At 37.9% G+C, this 17,823-nt stretch overlaps 1 protein-coding gene across 1 annotated transcript in view; it reads left to right on the top strand.

Annotated features, from left to right (window-relative positions):
- LOC110038874 (kinesin-like protein KIN-7D, chloroplastic) overlaps nucleotides 1–17,823 on the top strand; it is a 160,284-nt gene that overhangs the window by 88,706 nt on the left and 53,755 nt on the right. Inside the window, exons 12-16 of the mRNA XM_020743794.1 lie at nucleotides 807–911; nucleotides 991–1,098; nucleotides 1,273–1,419; nucleotides 11,295–11,477; nucleotides 11,591–11,746. Coding sequence (XP_020599453.1) covers nucleotides 807–911; nucleotides 991–1,098; nucleotides 1,273–1,419; nucleotides 11,295–11,477; nucleotides 11,591–11,746 — 699 coding nt within the window. The remainder of the gene's footprint in view (nucleotides 1–806; nucleotides 912–990; nucleotides 1,099–1,272; nucleotides 1,420–11,294; nucleotides 11,478–11,590; nucleotides 11,747–17,823) is intronic.

Genomic DNA, 17,823 nt, shown 5'->3' with positions numbered 1-17,823 from the left:
TATATATATAACTATAAATGAAATACATTGAAGTATTCATAAAAGGGTCGTCTAAGCCATTTTAAGAAAGGATATTGATTGCATATTTTTTGTTTTTTCCGTGGAGTGGCTGGCCAAGATAATATGGAAGATGAGTGGTGTTGATTATCATTACATGTTACTTATACAATGTGGAAAGGGTTGGACATGCTAATGTGACTATTGAGTGACATTTGAATTTTACCACATGTTGGAAAATCATCAAGGAGTGGCTGGCCATATTTGATAAAATATTCTTTGCTTTTAGTTTTGTAATGTTGATAATGCTGACAATGATGTTGATTTTCAACTTTGATGCAATGCTCCTTGTGATCTTGTCACTGGTTTGTGTAAATGAGATTTTGTTGCATTAGGAGGCCAATAATAATAATATGTAGCCTGTACATGAAGCCTATAACTCAACTCCAACTATATTGCTTGTAAATTATGCTTTCTTAACTCTAATATGTCCCACCCATGCTGCCTAATATTTATTTTATATTATATTTTTTAAACTCTTATTTAGAATTAAAACCAAATAGCTGGTACTAATCTGTGAAGGTAATTAAGGTGATGATGATATTCCCTTGTTTTCTTTTATTATTTCATTTTTTTTCTATAAAATATAAATCAGATTAGAAGTAATGATAGAACTACAGGGCATGACCACTCCTTTCAATATCTCTGTTACAATGCTATCTTGCACTATTATTTTTCTTATCTGTCTTTTTACTAGAGTTTGCCGAGTCAAACTTTTGATGCAATTCATGGTGATCTTACTTGGTTAGGTTATATCAAAATTAACAGAGGGAAGAGCTAGTCATATTCCATACCGTGACTCTAAGTTGACACGTCTGCTTCAATCATCTTTGAGTGGTCAAGGGCGTGTGTCTGTGAGTAGGATAAATATGCTTTCTTTGGACACATTTTTACGGAGTTAATTTTACTATGGCATGCATCTCTTCTTTGCAGCTTATATGCACGGTTACTCCATCATCCAGCAATGCAGAAGAAACACATAACACATTGAAATTTGCTCATCGTGCAAAACGCATTGAGATTTTAGCATCTCAGAACAAGGTATATATTCTCTACTTGATTGTAATTTTCTCAGAGCATTTATGGGAAATCCTTCATAGAGTTGGAACTTTTGTTTAGTACTACTCTTTGATTATTTGCTTCAAAGTAATCACAATTAACTCGATCTTTCATGATTTTAATCTTTCCCAACGTAAATGGGGCTTTGTTATGCAGATTATTGATGAAAAATCATTGATAAAGAAATATCAAGTTGAGATACGTTGCCTGAAGGAAGAACTAGAACAATTGAAAAAGGGCATGTTATCTGTTAATGTTCTAAAAGATAATGGAGGGGATGACATTGTTCTTCTAAAGCAAAAGGTACAGCACAAGTCATTATTGTGTAACTACTATAAGTTTTTGATGCTACTGTACGAGGTTCACTATCTTGTTATTCTCATATTTTAAATGTACATTGGGGTTCTTATTTTCTTATAATAAGATTATCTCTTTGAACTGATTGGTGGGCCTTGAGGTGAACCTTTGGATATGTTATTGTTAGCATTTCTGATAAAAAAATGTGCCTTGAGGGGAGTTATCTCAAACTTCAACTTCTTAGATATTCTCAGAGATATTTATTTTGACTTCATTCAAACATATTCTCAGAGATATTTCCTTCTATTTGCTCTTTGAAAGAGACTAATATAAACTTTTGCAGGGATAGTTCGAGGGTGATCGTTTCTATTTCTCTACTCAAAAGATTTCAAGAACTTTCTTTGATCTCGGAGACTTTAAGGTGTACTGGAGGGCAATGGAGGTCGGCTGGGTTGATCGGGATGGTTGGCAAGGGTGGTGGCAGCAAGGGAGTGCTGATGGCAGTGAGGGAAAGGTGCAAAATTGCGAGGACAACAAGTATGGAGTGTCGTAGGTCACCAGTGACGGGCGCATTGGTGGCTTGAAGGTGCTGGATAGCAAGGACAGCGGGAGTGCTGGTGAGAATCAATCGATTGGGAGTGCTGGAAAGGATGGAGGAGGGCCTGGACGCTGGACAACCAAGAAGACTGTAAGGGAACATAGTACTGGAATGGTGGGACAACAAGGGGAAACTATTGTAAGAGGATCGGCGGAGTGCAAATGGTGGCTAGGAGGCTCGACCGCAAGGCCGGCGACTATGAGGAGTGGAGAAGGGTTACGAAAGACGACAAGGGGAGATACATCACCACCTTGGAGTAGGATACAGTCGGAGCACCATCATCTCTTCAGATACAAGCCACAAAGGGGAAAAGACTCCACATGAGATTTTTTAAAGCAAACACAACAAAAACTAAAGAAAACTCTAATCATAACACCACCTATTTATAACGAGGACTAGAATTTATTTTAAAAAATGTTTTAAAATAAGGAAGAGAATAAAAATAATAATAATTCATAATTTAGGCTATTTTTATAATTGGAAGAATTCAAAATAGGCAAAGACTAATGAAAATAATATAAATTTAGAATTGAAAACGAAAGATTTCAGATTTGGAAATGGCTTATAATAGGTAAGTGCTAGCGAGGAAAGAAAGGAAAGGAAAGGAAAGAAAAAGAAGGAAACAGAGCGTCAGCAACCCTCCTCCCTTGAGGCCCGGCCGGTCCCACGAAGCTCGATCGAACCCTAGGTCGGTCCTTCCTGAAATCCCACATCTCCAGGGTTGGGAGGCTTCGACCGTATTTGTCGAAGCTTCAGGCTCTTCGTTGTACTGCGTCAGGTCGGTGAAGCTGAGCATGACTGAGACATCGTAGCCCCTCTGGCAGGTCGATCTTCTAGGTGTTGTCGTTCCAAAGCAGATTTTGGTAGAATACGTATCCATCCACCTTTGGCACACCCTGAGCTGGAACTGTAGGAAGGCAAGCATTCTCACGGCACAAGCATCGAGCCATTCCAGAGGTAACCTGCATCTTTCACTCATAATCGACTGAGTGTAGTTGAGGAGCTGGTATGGAAAGAGGGATAAATTTGGGGTGAAATTTTTGGCAGGTTGTACCCCTCTCACTAACACCCACTTAGGAGAGTCCTCTTTATTACTGATAGGACTTGGACCCCATTGAAGAATTTTCGTCCCCATCAAACTCCTTAGGCCCATTATAAAGTCGGGGTTGATCTCTCTTATCTGGACATCTGAGGAGGGTTGTCATGTGGAATAAGAAATAATTCAGCGTGATATTTTTGACATGACACAAAATGAACACATTTCTGGCATGTTGTGTCTTCCTCCATGAGGGTAACTCGGGTCTATACATCTGAAAATTTTGGAATTCTCTGATTTGTGATGACCATGAATCTATGGTTGGCTTCTCAAACTCATGCCCTTTTTGGACATCCCAAGTCAGTTCGGCTGTTGTTCCTTTCACCGTCTGTGAAACAATAGCTCGAGGTACCACCACTTTGTACTCTACATGAATGCCCATTACGTCAACCTCACTACCTTTCCGAAGGGCTACTGTTACCTTGGCTGGAGTTTCCATCTAGGGGTAAATTAGAATTGGTGGCTTCTCTCCTTGTTGGCTGACAATTATGGATCCTCTTTGAAGACATCTTTTTCTGGATTGTCATTTATCTCTTCAACTGGAAGGTGGTCCTCCTCATTTATGTCATCACCTTTATCAGTGTTTGCGTGTCAATTTTTCAATGACGTTCTGCTCAGTAAAATAGATCACTCCCCTAGTTGTGAATTATGAATTTCTATTTTAAGAATTCAAAATTTAGACAATGTTTATAATAGGAAAAATTCAAAATATGCAAAGAATAATAAAAATAATAGAAATTCAAAATAGGAAAGGAAAGATTTTAGGTTTGAGATTTCAATAAAATAATCAGATTTCAGATTTGGAAGGGGTTTATAATAGGAATGTACTAGGAAGGAAAGAAAGGGGGGTTGGCAACCCTCCCCCCTAAGGACCTGCCACTCCAGCCTACTTGGATCGAATCCTAGGCCTGTCCTCCCCATTGCCCCACCCTAGTCTCCCGGGGTTTGGAGACCTTTCACTTCATTTGTCGAAGCTTCAGACTTCTCGTAGTACTGTGTCAGGTCGGTGACGTTGAGGGTGGTTGTGATATTGTAGCCTTCTAACAGGTCGATCTTCTAGGCGTTGTCGTTCCAAAGCACATTTTGATAAAATAGGTATCCGTGCATCTTTGACACGCCCTGATCTGGAACTGTAGAAAGTTCAGTATTCTCATGGCATATGTATCAAGCCATTCCGGGGGTTACCCGCTTCTTTCACTCCTTGTAATCGGTTGAGTGCAGCTGAGGAACATGTATGGGAGGAGGGATCAATTCGGGGGTGATATTTGTGGCAGGTTGCACCCCTCTCACCAACAGCCATTTATTAGAGGGCTCTTTGTTATTGATAGGACCTGAATCCCATCGAAAAATTGTTGTTCGCATCAAACTCCTTGGGCCCATTACAAAGTTGGGGTTCATCTCTCCTGTTTGGACATCTAGCCTATTACAAAGCTGGGGTTCATCTCTCCTGTCTATACATCAGACTAGGGGTACCATGCAAAACAGGAAATAGCTTTTGAATAACTCCACGTGATATTTTCAACATGGCACAAAATGACCCCACTTCTGGCATGTTGGTCTTCCTCCGTAAGGGTAATTCAGGAGGCGGTCTATACATATGAAAATTTTGCAATGCTCTGATTAATGATGGCCCTGTACCTATGGTTGACTTCTTAAACTCGTGCCCTTTTTGGACATCCCTAGTCAGTTCGATTGATGTTCTTCTCACAGCCTATGAAACAGTAGCTTGTGATACCATCAGCTCATAATTTGCATGAATGTCCATTACGTCAAGGTCACTACCTTTCTGAACGGCTACTGTTACCTTAGTTGGAGTCTATATCTCAAGGTCAACTAGAATTGGTGGCATCTCTTCCTTGTTGGATGACAATTGTGGGTCTTTTTTGAAGAGAACATCTTTTTCCAGATCGTCAATATCTCTTCAACTGGAAGTTGATCCTCCTCGCTTATGTCCTCATCATCTGCAGTGTCTGCGGTGTTTTTACCCAACTTTTCAATGGCGCCCTGCTCGGTAAAGTATATCACTCTAGTTATGAATTTTGAATTTCTATTATAATAAAAATTCATAATTTAGCCAATATTTATATAGGAAGAATTCAGAATAGGCAAAGGCTAATAAAAATAATAGAAATTCAGAATTGGAATGGAAAGATTTCAAATTTTAGATTTCAATAAAAAATAATCAGATTTCAATTAAAATAATCAGATTTTAGATTTGGAATGGGCTTATAATAGGAAGGTCTTAGGAAGAAAGTGAAAGGGGAGGAAGAGAAGGAAAGGGGGGTTAGCAACCCTCCCCCCTTGAGGACTGGTCGGTCTGGCGAAACTAGACGGAACCCTAGGTCGGTTCTCCCCAAAGCCTCGCACCATTCTCCTGTGGTTTGGGGGAGCTTCGACCTCATTTTTTGAAGCTTCAGGCTCCTTGTAGTGCTATGTCAGGTCGGCGTCGTTGAGTGTGAATTAGAAATTTTAGCCCCCAAACAGGTCGATTTTCTAGACGTTGTCGTTCCAAAGCACACTTTGATAGAATAGGTATCCGTCCTCCTTAGGCATGCTCTGAGCTGGAACTATAGGAAGACGAATACAATTATCGAGTCATTCCAGGAGTAACCTGCTTCATCCACTCCTTGTATTTGGCTGAGTGCAATTGAGGAACTGGTATGGGAGATGGTTCAATTCATGGGTTAAATTTGTGGTTGCGTGCACCCCCCTCTCAACAACACATACTTAAGAGAGACCTCTTCGTTACTGATAGGACCTGGATCCCATTGAAGAATTTCCGTACCTATCAAACTCCTTGGGCCCATTACAAAGCCGGGGTTCATCTCTCCTGTCGGACATCTGATGAAGGGCATCGTGCAGAACATGATATAACTTCTGAATAACTCCATGTGATACTCTCGATATGGCTCAAAATGACCCTACTTTTGGCATGTTGGGTCTTCCTTCGTAAGGGCAACTCAACAAATGGTTTATACATCTGAAAAATTTGCAATGCTCTGATCTGTGATGGCCTTGCATCTGTGATCCCTTTTTGGACATCCCAAGTCAGTTCGGAGCTAATGTTCCTCTCACCACCTGTGAAATAGTAGCTCGAGGTACCACCACTTCATACTCTGCGTGGATGGCCATTACGTCAAGTTCACTACCTTTCCGACTGGCTACTGTTACCTCTGCTGGAGTCTCTATCTCGGGGTCAACTGGAATTAGTGGCATTTCTTCCTTGTTGGCCGACAATTATGAGTCTATCTCGGGTCAACTGGAATTGGTGGAATTTCTTCCTTGTTGGCTGACAATTGTGGATCCTTTTTGAAGACAACATATTTTTTAGTATCCCCGTTTATCTCTTGAACTGGAAGCTGGTCCTCTTTGTTTATGTCCTTAATGTCTGCAATGTCTTTTGTGTATTTACCCAACTATTTAATGACGCCCTGCTCCGTAAAGTTGATCACTCCTGTGGTTGTGTATATTCTACTTCAACATGTTCGAACTCGTGCCACTTGCCACATTTTTTGGCTGTGACAGACTTGAAGATTGGTTTAACTGAATAGTTGTCAGGCGTTATCGCTTGGTGTTGCGGTCTATCCAGTTCAGAAGCTAGGGTCAACAATTTTTGGCTGTAGTTGGTAGAAATTGGAGTCATGTTTCCCGCTTTATTTTCTTATCTTTCTGTTTCCCCCTTCGACCTTTTGGATCACGGTCGAGGGTAGCATCCCATTGGATTTCATCTTCTATATATGTAATCCACCTTCGAAGTCGGTAGATCTCTAACCGCATCTCCTCGGGAAGGCGCGAGCATGTATGTTGTTGGTGGCATGACTACGAAACCTTAGGATGAGACTAGGGTTGGACTAGCTCTGATACCAAATAATACCGAGGACTTTAAGGTGAATTCTAAGGGCGGTGGAGGTTGGCTAGGTTGTTCGGAATAGTTGGCAACGGTCGTGGCAGCGAGGGGAAGGTGCAAAATTGCAAGGACAACAAGTATGGAAGGTCGTAGGTGGATGGTGGCAGGCGGATTGGTGGTTGGAAGGTGCTGGACAACAATGACAGCGGGAATGGGGGTGAGGAGCAGTCGATTGGGAGTGCTGGGAAGGATGGAGGGGTTGGACAGCCAAGAAGGCTGTAAGGGAATGCAATACAAGTCTGGGGATGGGGATGGGGATGGGGGACAACAAGGGGAAACTGTTGTAGGTGGATCGGTGGAGTACAGTTGGCAGTCGGGGAGGTTGGACAGCAAGGCCAGCGGCTATGAGGAGTGGAAGAGAAGAGTTAGGGAAGACGACAAGGGGAGATACATCACCATCTTGGAGTAGGATGCAGCCGGAGCACCACCATCTCCTTGGATACAGCCTACAAAGGGGGAATAGTCTCCACACAGATTTTCTGAAAGCAAGCACAACAAATACTAAAACAAACTCTTAGCATAACACCACCTATTTATAATGAGGGCTAGAATTTATTTTAAGGCATTGTTTAAAATAAGGAAGAGAATAAAAATAATAAGAATTCATAATTTAGGCAACGTAGGAAGAATTTATTGTAAGCAAAGACTAATAAAAATAATAGAAATTCGGAATTAGAAAGTAAATATCTCAGATTTCAGATTTAGAAGGGGCTTATAATAACTTGCTAGGAGAGAAAGAAAGGAAAATGATGGAAGAGAAGGAAAATGGGGCCGACTGCCTTCATCCCTTGAGGACTGGCCGGTCCAGCCAAGCTAGAGCGAACCCTAGGCCGGTCCTCCCAAAGCCCCGCGTCATTCTTTCTATCTGGTCTACTATGTACTTAATTATATTAGTATAAAAATATAAAATCTCATGTATACTAAAAAGCCAAACAGTGGGATCTTGATGGTGCTGCTATTTCATTTCATACGAGTCAATCATGAAGATAGAGCCATAAATTCTATAGGTTAAGCGAGGGGCTTGTTTTTTCTAAAGATAAAAGCAGATGATGGTTTAAAATTTTATTGAGGATAAAATAAGAAATTCATTTGTTGAATGTGGGATTGTTTGTTACCATATCAAAGATATATGCTTTATACTCAAATGGAATATTGAAGAAATTATTAAATTTGAAAAAATATTGTTATTGTCTAACCTCATATGATTTATTCTTACCAGCTCTCCAGACATGCAAGATGCTGAGAAAATAGACAACAGACGCTAGTCTTACTGATAGTATTAGTTACCATTGATAGAGTTGGGAGTTTTAACAACAAAAGGCGTTATTCTAGTTTTTTGAAGTGAGAAAAATCCTGTGTTATTTCAATTGAAAGATTTATGCTTGACGATGATATTAATCTAAAGAAAGTTTCAACGTAATAATAATATGAGTATTCTTGCAGACCTTAATTCTCATGCTGTGGCATTATTTGCAGAATTACTAATAGAGAACAAAGGTGAAAGCATTATCTTAAATCTGAGCTTAATTATTACTTCTATCAAACTTAATTGTAGAATAGGTATTTGGTGGGTATAAACAATAAAGAGAACTTAGATTTGCAGCCCAGATTTTATATCAACAACTTGCCAAAATATAAAGTGCAAGGAACGATGTTCTTTTTTTTTTCTTAGTTTGAGGGAATCTTTCTCTTGATGGTAATATCCAACCCATCTAACGTACTAGGCAAATTATGTTCTCTTAAGTTATGGCCACATACCTAGTGTTGCGTCTCAACTTGGGAGTTTGAAAATAATAAGGCATGAATAATCGAGGCATGAATAATCGATCTGACGGAGTTTAAAGTACAACCACTAACTTCAGGGTTACTATCAAAACAAATGTTTATAAATTTTAGCAAAATATTACTGCCCAATTTAATGAAAGAGGCACTAATCATTAAAATATATTATGAACCAAATATATGAAGATTCTAAAAATGATTATACCATTCTTTGATAGATTCATATGTACGATATAAAGATTTTCTCCTCCCACTCATTTAGTTCTCCATATCTTGTTTTAAATTATTAATTAAATTAAAAGATGAGTTATCAACATGACATAGTTGCTCAATTATATTTGTAAAATATAGTAACTAAAAAAAGAAATAGTATACATGTTGATCATTATTTTAAACTTTTAAGGAAATCATAAATTATATTTATAATTTTGGATAAGGTTCCAGGAGATAACTTTTGGAGATTTCTTGAGAAGAAATGTGTTGGTATGACTTATATTGAAGTCATTAAAGATATGTATACTAGAGCTCTTACTTGTGTTCAAATTGAAGGAGGATTGACCAAATATTTTCCTATTTCTATTGAATTATATCAGGGATCGGCTTTAAGCTCATATCTTTTTGCTTTAGTTATGGATGGCCTTACTGGACATTTACAGGAGGATGTACCTTGGTGTATTCTTTTTGCCGATGATATCCTTATCGTGGATAAGATGAGAGAAAAAGCCCAGAAAAAACTTGAATTATGGAGGTCTACATTGGAGTCTAAAGGCCTTCATTTGAATAGAACTAAAATTAAATATATGGAATATAATTTTAGTAGTGGTAGCTCTAGTGACAAAATTGTAACTTTGGGTGATCAAATTATTAAAAGGTGTGAACGATTTAGATATCTCGGGTCTGTTGTTCAAAGCGATGTTCATGTAGATAAGGATGTTAATAGTAGAATCCAAGTTGGTTGGTTGAAGTGGAGGAATGTTTCGGGCCTGTTTTGTGATAGAAAAGTACCGCTTGGACGAAGGAAAATTTTATAAGACGGTGGTGAGACCTACGTGAGACCTAGGCACTGAATGTTGACCTTTAAAAGAGAAGCATAATACTAAGTTAAGTGTTGTCGAGATGAGAATGATTAGGTGGATGAGTGGCTTCACACTTAGAGACAAAATGCGAAATGAATATATCTGTGATAGGGTTGGTGTAGCTCCTGTGACGGACAAAATTAGAGAAAGTCATCTTAGATGGTTTGTTCACATTAAGCGTCGACAATCTGATGATCCGATTAGGAGAGTAGATGTTCTAGATTCGACTTATGTTATGAAAGACAGAGATAGAACTAGGAAGACTTGGGCTTATTGTATAAAAAATGATCTTAATTTATTAGAACTAAATGAAAATATGACACTAAATAGGACGCAATGGAGAAAAAGGATTCATATAGCCGACCCCACGTAGTGGGATTAAGGTTTTGTTGTTGTTGTTGTTGTATTCTGGAATCAGTTATGATAATAAATATTGCTCACAATTAAAACAATATATATTGATAGAATCATAACTTTCATCTTATCTATAGTTTATTGTATCTTAAGATGTCTAGAGCAAAGGAGTAGAAACCCTATGGTTGAGGTCGGCTCTAACCCTAGCACCACACACAATCAGTAGAATCCGTGCATGCAATTAGTCATCATTTTTGTGTTCTTCTCGACACTCATGTCACAAGAGCATGTACTTACCTCCTTTATGGTGTTCCTTGTCTTTCAACTATCAGTCCCTTTTTATGTCTTTTCTTTCCTACTACTCTCTCCCATCGCTATATCCTTTTTCTGCCCCTCCATTTTCTCTCTCATAAAGTAGAAATATGGCAATTAATCAGTTCTGATGAACAGTCCGGTTCCTATTCATTTTTTTATTATTTAAAATGTAAAATTGGCCTTTACTGCTAGCATGTGGTGGAGGCGTTAAAAATTGCTTGGCTCGTAGGATTAAGTTATTGCTTTTGTAAGTATTTAGAATTTGAAACAAAATATGGACATACAAAATAGAAATACTAAAGGAACTTCTTTTGGTACATATGCCATAGTGAAAGTTTTATGATTGATTAGTTTAGAAGATATTTTAGTAAAAAATAGCCATATGTGTTAAATAGGAAAAGGATCCCAGCATCGTGAAGAAAAAATAATTGGTAAAATGGATAAAAAGTCTTATGAGAAATCTTTATGATAATGAATTTAAATAAATAATTGAGTTCATAACCCGATAGAGGCTGTTTGGTGTATTTCTAGCTAAGTAAGGTGGTGGTCATAAGATTAGCGAGAAGTTTTTAAGAAATTTGCTCTGCCCATTTCTTTTGAGATTTGTCTTTTTTAGTAAATATGCCTTGCTTAAATTTGTCTAATCTGAGATGTTCCTTCGTATGATATAAAAAAACTCTTGGTCTAATGAGTAATATCACTCGCCATTTTATGGACATCAAATCTAATGTGATTATTATAACTTTTTGGAAGCTTGAAGATGGTCACGTGAAGATGCAATCTAGGCTTGAACAAGAAGAAGAGGCTAAAGCTGCTCTGCTTGGAAGGATTCAGAGATTAACGAAACTAATTTTGGTTTCAACGAAAACAACGCATTCTCCAAGGTTTCATCAGCGTCCAGTTCCTAGAAGAAGGCATTCCTTTGGAGAAGAGGAGGTTGAGCGATTTTCCATTAAAAAAATGTCTCAATTGAACTTCAATTCATAACAGTCAACGCATTCTAATTTTTTCTGTTGCTTGTTTTGACAATAACTATTGTTATCATGCAGCTTTCATATCTTCCATTTAGAAGACGTGATATGATATTAGATCAAGAAAATAGTGACTTTTTTGGTTCGCTTGAAGGATATGGAGAGACAGATTATTCATCAAAGGAAGAGAAAAAGGGCAGAAAGCCTGGGCTTTTAAACTGGTTCAAGCTGAGGGTATGCTTCATCTTGTTATTTATGGCACCTTATACTTAACAACTGTATCATCTAAGCTTGTGCATCATACAGGGTTTCAGAAAAATTTTTCTGATTCTTCCTTACCTTATGAACAGTTAGTTATATTTGATAAAGATTGCGAAAGTCATTGCAACTAACTGCCTTCCATTTTAGATGTTTTTTAATTTTCATTTTTGGCATAAAACATCTCATTTCACAGCCTCCTTCACATTTGTTTCTGTTGATCCTGGGTTTTCATGTTTTTCTTTTGTTGCTTTTTTTTTTTTTTGGACAACTTGTGTGTCTTCAGGTAAGGACTGCTTTTCCATCTATTCAATTCAATAAATTGCCGCTTTTTTCATATAACTTCAGCAGTTTATGATATGGGTGAAATTATGCTTGAACATACATAAATGTTGCACAACAAATTATACTTTGAAAATGCTGTTTTTTATTTATTGTGTCCAATCCATTGTTTTCTTTTGTGCCTATTTGAGTCCTTTAAAGCTTGTGCATCATACAGGGTCTCTTCAGCATGCCAACATTTGTCTTCTTTCTGATTCATTCCGTTTATTTTCATTTGTGATGAATTCTACCATCTGCTCTCTCAACAAAGGACATAAATAAAAAATATTTTATTCCGTCTCTTTGTGATATCGGAGCTATCCCAAACCACAACAAAAAGCAAATATTATTACTCGAGGTAGACAGAAGGTTGACCTAAGGGGCTATAGTTGGAAAATGGAAGGTGGTTGGGGTGATTTGGTGACAAAGGACAACAGATGGAGGGCTGGGAGACAAAGGTCCGCAGGTATGAGGGGTTGCCAGCAAGGGGAATAACATGTTGGAGGGGTGGCTGCAAGAAGATAGCAGACTAGGAGGGTTCAGTAGCTAGGAAACAGTAGGTTGGAAGGGTCAGCAACAAGAGAACAATAGGTGGGGAGGTTCGGTGTCAGAGGAAGCAGGTAGATGGTGGTTGGTGCCACTGGACAGTAGAGGGAGAGTTGTCCTAGGACGGCACCAATGAGGGGATCGTTGCAAATGTTGCGGAAGGGTTGGAGAAGGATAAATATTTCCATAGGATCGAGTTACAGCTGGAGCAACACTAAAATTCTTGGAGGTCACAAGTTATAGCCGAAGCACATTGCCATCGGATACAACCCTAGGAGGGTAAAAACAATCGTCGACATCAAGCTGGACTCAAACCTAAAAGATAACTAGGAGGGGGAACCCTCCCCTTGGGCGGCAACACTCCAAACCCTAAGCAGGGTTCAGCCATCTCAGCTTCCTACTGAATGGGCAGCTTCTTGTTGGACTGATTGGGGCTAGTTTAGCCCCAACCTCCGCATCAGTCTCACGAGGTTGGGGGTACTTATACTACATTCATTGAAGGTTATGGCTTCTCTTTGCACGGAGTCAAGTCACAACGTTGAAGGTAGCAAAGATATTGTAGTACCCTGGTAGGTTGATCGTGTAGGTGTTGTCATTCCACAACACGTCTTGATAAAATAAATATACTTCATCTTTCGGCACATCCTGAGCTCGAGTTGCATATAGATGTAAGTTCATGCAATGTAACTCTTGAGCCCTTAAGTTTCAAACCTTCTTCTTCCCTCTCGTACTCGATAAACTGTAGTTGATAAACCATTATGTGAGGGGAAATCAATTCGGGTGAAATCTGTGGTAGGTTACACCACTCTAACTAGCAACCATTTAGGAGAGACCTCTTCTTCACTGTTAGGACCTAAATTCTGAAAATTTTTGAGTTCTAACATTCATTTTTTCTTCTTCCTAGATTTGTAAACCTGTCATTCATCTGCCAGTAATTGTCCCATCTGATCTATTTGTGGATCTTTGATGGAGAGCTTACCCTGAGGGGTATGTTGATCCGTAAATTGCTGAGCAGTCTCAGCCTGCAGCACACCTTAATCATGACGCTCCTCTAGGGCTTGATTACCCACTTCCCTCGCAATAGGTGGTTCCAAAACACATCGGTTGGCATCTGCTACAACCAAATTCGTAGTATATATGATCTGAGGAATAACTGTCTTAACAACAGTGGGAAGTAGCTGCCGAACTGGTTGATGATGAATAGTCTGATGAGACATTTTCATTCAACATTTTTAGAAGATATTCAGTTTGTGCTATATTTTCCTCCACATGGGTGATGTTATTCAAAACTGCAGAATCAAAATGCACAGGAAGGTTGGATCTCAAATGTGGATGTGTCGGCCGTTTTATCGTTCAGCTTAATTTTCGTAGTTTGAAAAGGTGATGATTTTGTGATTTTGAAAAAAAATAATTTAAATATAAATATAACTTTTTTTTTTTAAGAAGTAACATTTTAATTTAAAATAGGTGAGACCAAACGGGTCTCATATTTTAAATAGTTTAGACGAGTGAATACGATACTACAGGTAATACACTTATCCCAAAGACATAAATGTATCACTTGTAATAGGGATTCAATCACCCAGACTAAAGAATTTGTGACATCCGTTTGGTCTGTGAAATATTTTTATAAAAAGGCCAACAAGTTCCCCTATCTAACATAAAAAATTAGATAGGGTTTATTTTATCTGGGTTCCTGGTTCCCTATAGAGGCAAGCCCCTATAGTTAATTACATCTTAAATGATCGAAATCACTTAAGAAAACTCTCGATTAAGATCAGGTGGTTTTGTTTTCAAGATTTCAAAGTTTAGGTTTTCACGATTGGACATGGGAAAATCAAATGGGAATGGCTCAAAATATGAACAATTATTTAAGGAATTCAAATGAAAGAAAAGTAGGGGACATCACAGATCCAGGAGAAACCCCGAGATGTCCTAACTATCCTATTGTTTACTATCCTATTGTTTGGCTTTATGTCTTTGAAGAGATAATTATTTGATGTTTCAATCCTGCAAATTATTTAAGATTTAGGACTTATATTTGCACGACGTCAGACTGTGCAAATAGCCTAAAAGACAGGAGGATTTATACCGTACCGAACGGTAACCTCGGAATCTTAAAACGTTAGGACTTATAATTACACCACAGAGTTGTGCAAAAGGCCTAAAGAAGTGATCCTACGGGTTATTTAAACTAAAGAAAATGTGCAGGTGATGTGAAAATGTTTCGTTGCTGCAGATCTACTTGGAAATTACTCCTCGTTGCGCTGCCCACGATGTTTGCTCCGAGTCTCTTCGTAGTAGCACCTCCTGGCTTAGTTTTAGTTTTGAACAAGTTCCTAACCACTAGATTATCCTAAACTAAGGCATAGTGTATCAGAGTAACTAAGCATGCAGTGTGAAATAAAAGTAAGAGGGCACTGTATAGTAAAGAGGAAAAGACAATATAACATGCTTAAAGAAGAACAAAACATGTTAGGGAAGCAGTATAATAGGCTATGAAAATAGTATAACATGCTTTTAAAATAAAGTGCTGTAACGTAAATTAAACCTGTACACCTGAGAGATTCATCGCTCCTTTAAATTTAGCTATTATCTGCTGTGTAAAGAGGGAGGTAAGACCTGAAAGAGGCTTAATAGAAACAAGTAAATTGCAGAGAAAAGACAAATAAATAAAATGAACCATACCACATATAAAGGACCAAGAATGAGAAATTTATATGTGATATTGGGATGTCCCCAATTGCCAGGAGGATTTGAATATATGACAAACTCAAATCCCGGAGCATTGGGTTTCAGTTTTGGTCAAGTTAAGGTAAGAATTTCATTATTTGATTTAATTAAATCAGTCATGAACCACAATCTAGTGCAACCTCGTGCCTAGTGTCCCATCTATCTTCTAATCTGAGGTTAGATGTTTGGATTTCTTAGGGTCATTTAAAAAAAATTAGGATGGTAAACTATCTCCTAAGCTATGCTCTTAAGATCTAGGATGACTACACTTTAGATTAAACTTGAAGTGTCCTAAGGTGTCTAATCTCAATTAAGTGCCTTTCCACTAACCCTCAAACATCTATAGATCCAATTTAGCTCGCTACCAGACTCCTAAAACCTAGGGGTAAACTCATAGTTTTGGCAAATGAGTTGTGAGTGGTGCTTCAATCCTAATTAAAGGAATTGGATCTTAAATCAATTCAAAGCTTAAGGGATCTAAGAGTAAGTCCACTAATATCTCAGTCGTTATCTAAATTTTCATTTCTTCAGATTCCAACTAATCTTCCAATTTACAATTTGTTTCTTTTTATGTAAAGAAAAAAAAAAAGGTGGATTACGCTATCCTACCTCCTCTTTAGATTGTATCATCCTAAAAATTCAAATTTAAGTTTCAATTTTCCCTCATTCTCTCTTTTTTTTCCTATTTCCCTTGAGATTATAAGTCATTTCTGAATATAATTAAATCGGAAATCCCCATTTTTAACTTGACCGTTGAAAAAAATTAAACAAACGAAAATGAGACCGATTCATTTTTAAAACCAAATTAATCAATAAAACTCGCAAATGTTTCGGTCTAAAACATTTAAATTCGTTAAAAAAAAATGATCGGATCAATCCCAAGAAGGATATCCTTTCCTCGTAGCGCTTTTTTTTTTTATGGATCTCCAAACCCAAGATGGAATTTTAAAAGCCTTCTTTATTTCATAAAATATAGGATAACAATTCATAAATCACCAAAAATCATGACTCAAACTTGCCTTTCAAGAATCCTAAATGTGTGCACATTTGACTCAAGTATTGCATAGGTATAAGTATTTCCTGGATTCAAGCATACAGCACACACCATCTCATCGTTATATGAAAGGAAATTAAATGCATTTAAACACAGCAATTCTATGCCTTTATGATTCCTCATTCTCAAGTATAAATTTAGATACTTGGCATTTAAATTCCTATGCATTTATAGGTTTATCACCAACTTTATCACATAAGGGCTAGCATACATGAATGAATGAAAGTTTAGATGTTAGATATGTAAATGCAGAAGAATAAAGGGACATGCTTGTAACTTTCCAAATTTTGCCAATTGCACATAAAACATTTCAGATTTTGCAAAAATAAAACACCGAGGTTTTCAGATTTTGACAAATATGCCACCCAACAATTTCAGATTTTCACAAATTAGCCACCCAAAGTTTCAGATTTTTGCAAATTAGCCATCCAAAGTTTCAGATTTTGCAAACAGGCCACCTCACATTTCAGATTTTGCAAATTAGCAATCCAAGGTTTCAGATTTTGCAAACAGGCCACCTCACATTTCAGATTTTGCAAGACATAAGCATATCAAGGCTTCCAACCTTTGCAAATAGAGTAACAATGCTTTCAGATTTTATGAGCAAAGCACTAAAACCTTCCACCCTTTGCAAATAACAAATAAATCCCTCCAGCACATAATTCAACCAGGGGCAGCAAAATGAGCAATAACATAAGCTTCAAATGGGATTTCCATGATTTCAAATAAACTTCCAGCATTTATTTCAACAAAAGGGAGCAAAATGAGCAATAACATAAGCTTCAAATGGGATTTCCATGATTTCAAATAAACTTCCAGCATTTATTTCAACAAAAGGAGGCAAAAGGAGCAAAACATAAGCCTCAAATGTGATTTCCAACATTTAATATGATTTCAAAAAAAAAATCCAAACCGAGCCCATCAAATGAGCCAATTAAATAGAGAGAATTTTTCAATAAAGATCTAACTTTAAAGAGCCAAACCAAGCCCGAAATCTTGCTTCTACATGAGATAGGAAATATATATATATATATTCTTTTTTTTTTTTATGCCATCCGAAATATTGCAAGAATAAAAGAGGGAAGAAGAATACCTCACTTCAGCAGATTTAAAGCAAAGCACTGTAAAACAAGTTCAAGAAAAGTACTCCCACAGAAATCTTTCTTAAAAGCCTCACATAAACAGCCACCCACACTTCCTCAGCTCCAAGCACAAAAGAATGAAAAGAACAAGTGAGAATGAAGTTAGAGGAGATTTTGGCAGCACTTCCCCCTCTCCAAAGATTTCGGCCAGCCCTAAGATATCCCCGAAATGGGGTTCTTATAGCAGGAGAGGGAGGAGGAGGAACACCATTGCTCACCTTGGCGGCGGGCCGAGCCAAGAGGTGCGAACAACCTCG

Source organism: Phalaenopsis equestris, unplaced genomic scaffold, assembly GCF_001263595.1.
Source record: "Phalaenopsis equestris unplaced genomic scaffold, ASM126359v1 Scaffold234231, whole genome shotgun sequence".
NCBI classification, from domain to species: Eukaryota; Viridiplantae; Streptophyta; class Magnoliopsida; order Asparagales; family Orchidaceae; genus Phalaenopsis; species Phalaenopsis equestris.
Note: the sequence above shows the minus strand (reverse complement) of the source record. Positions and strands in the feature narration are given on the sequence as shown.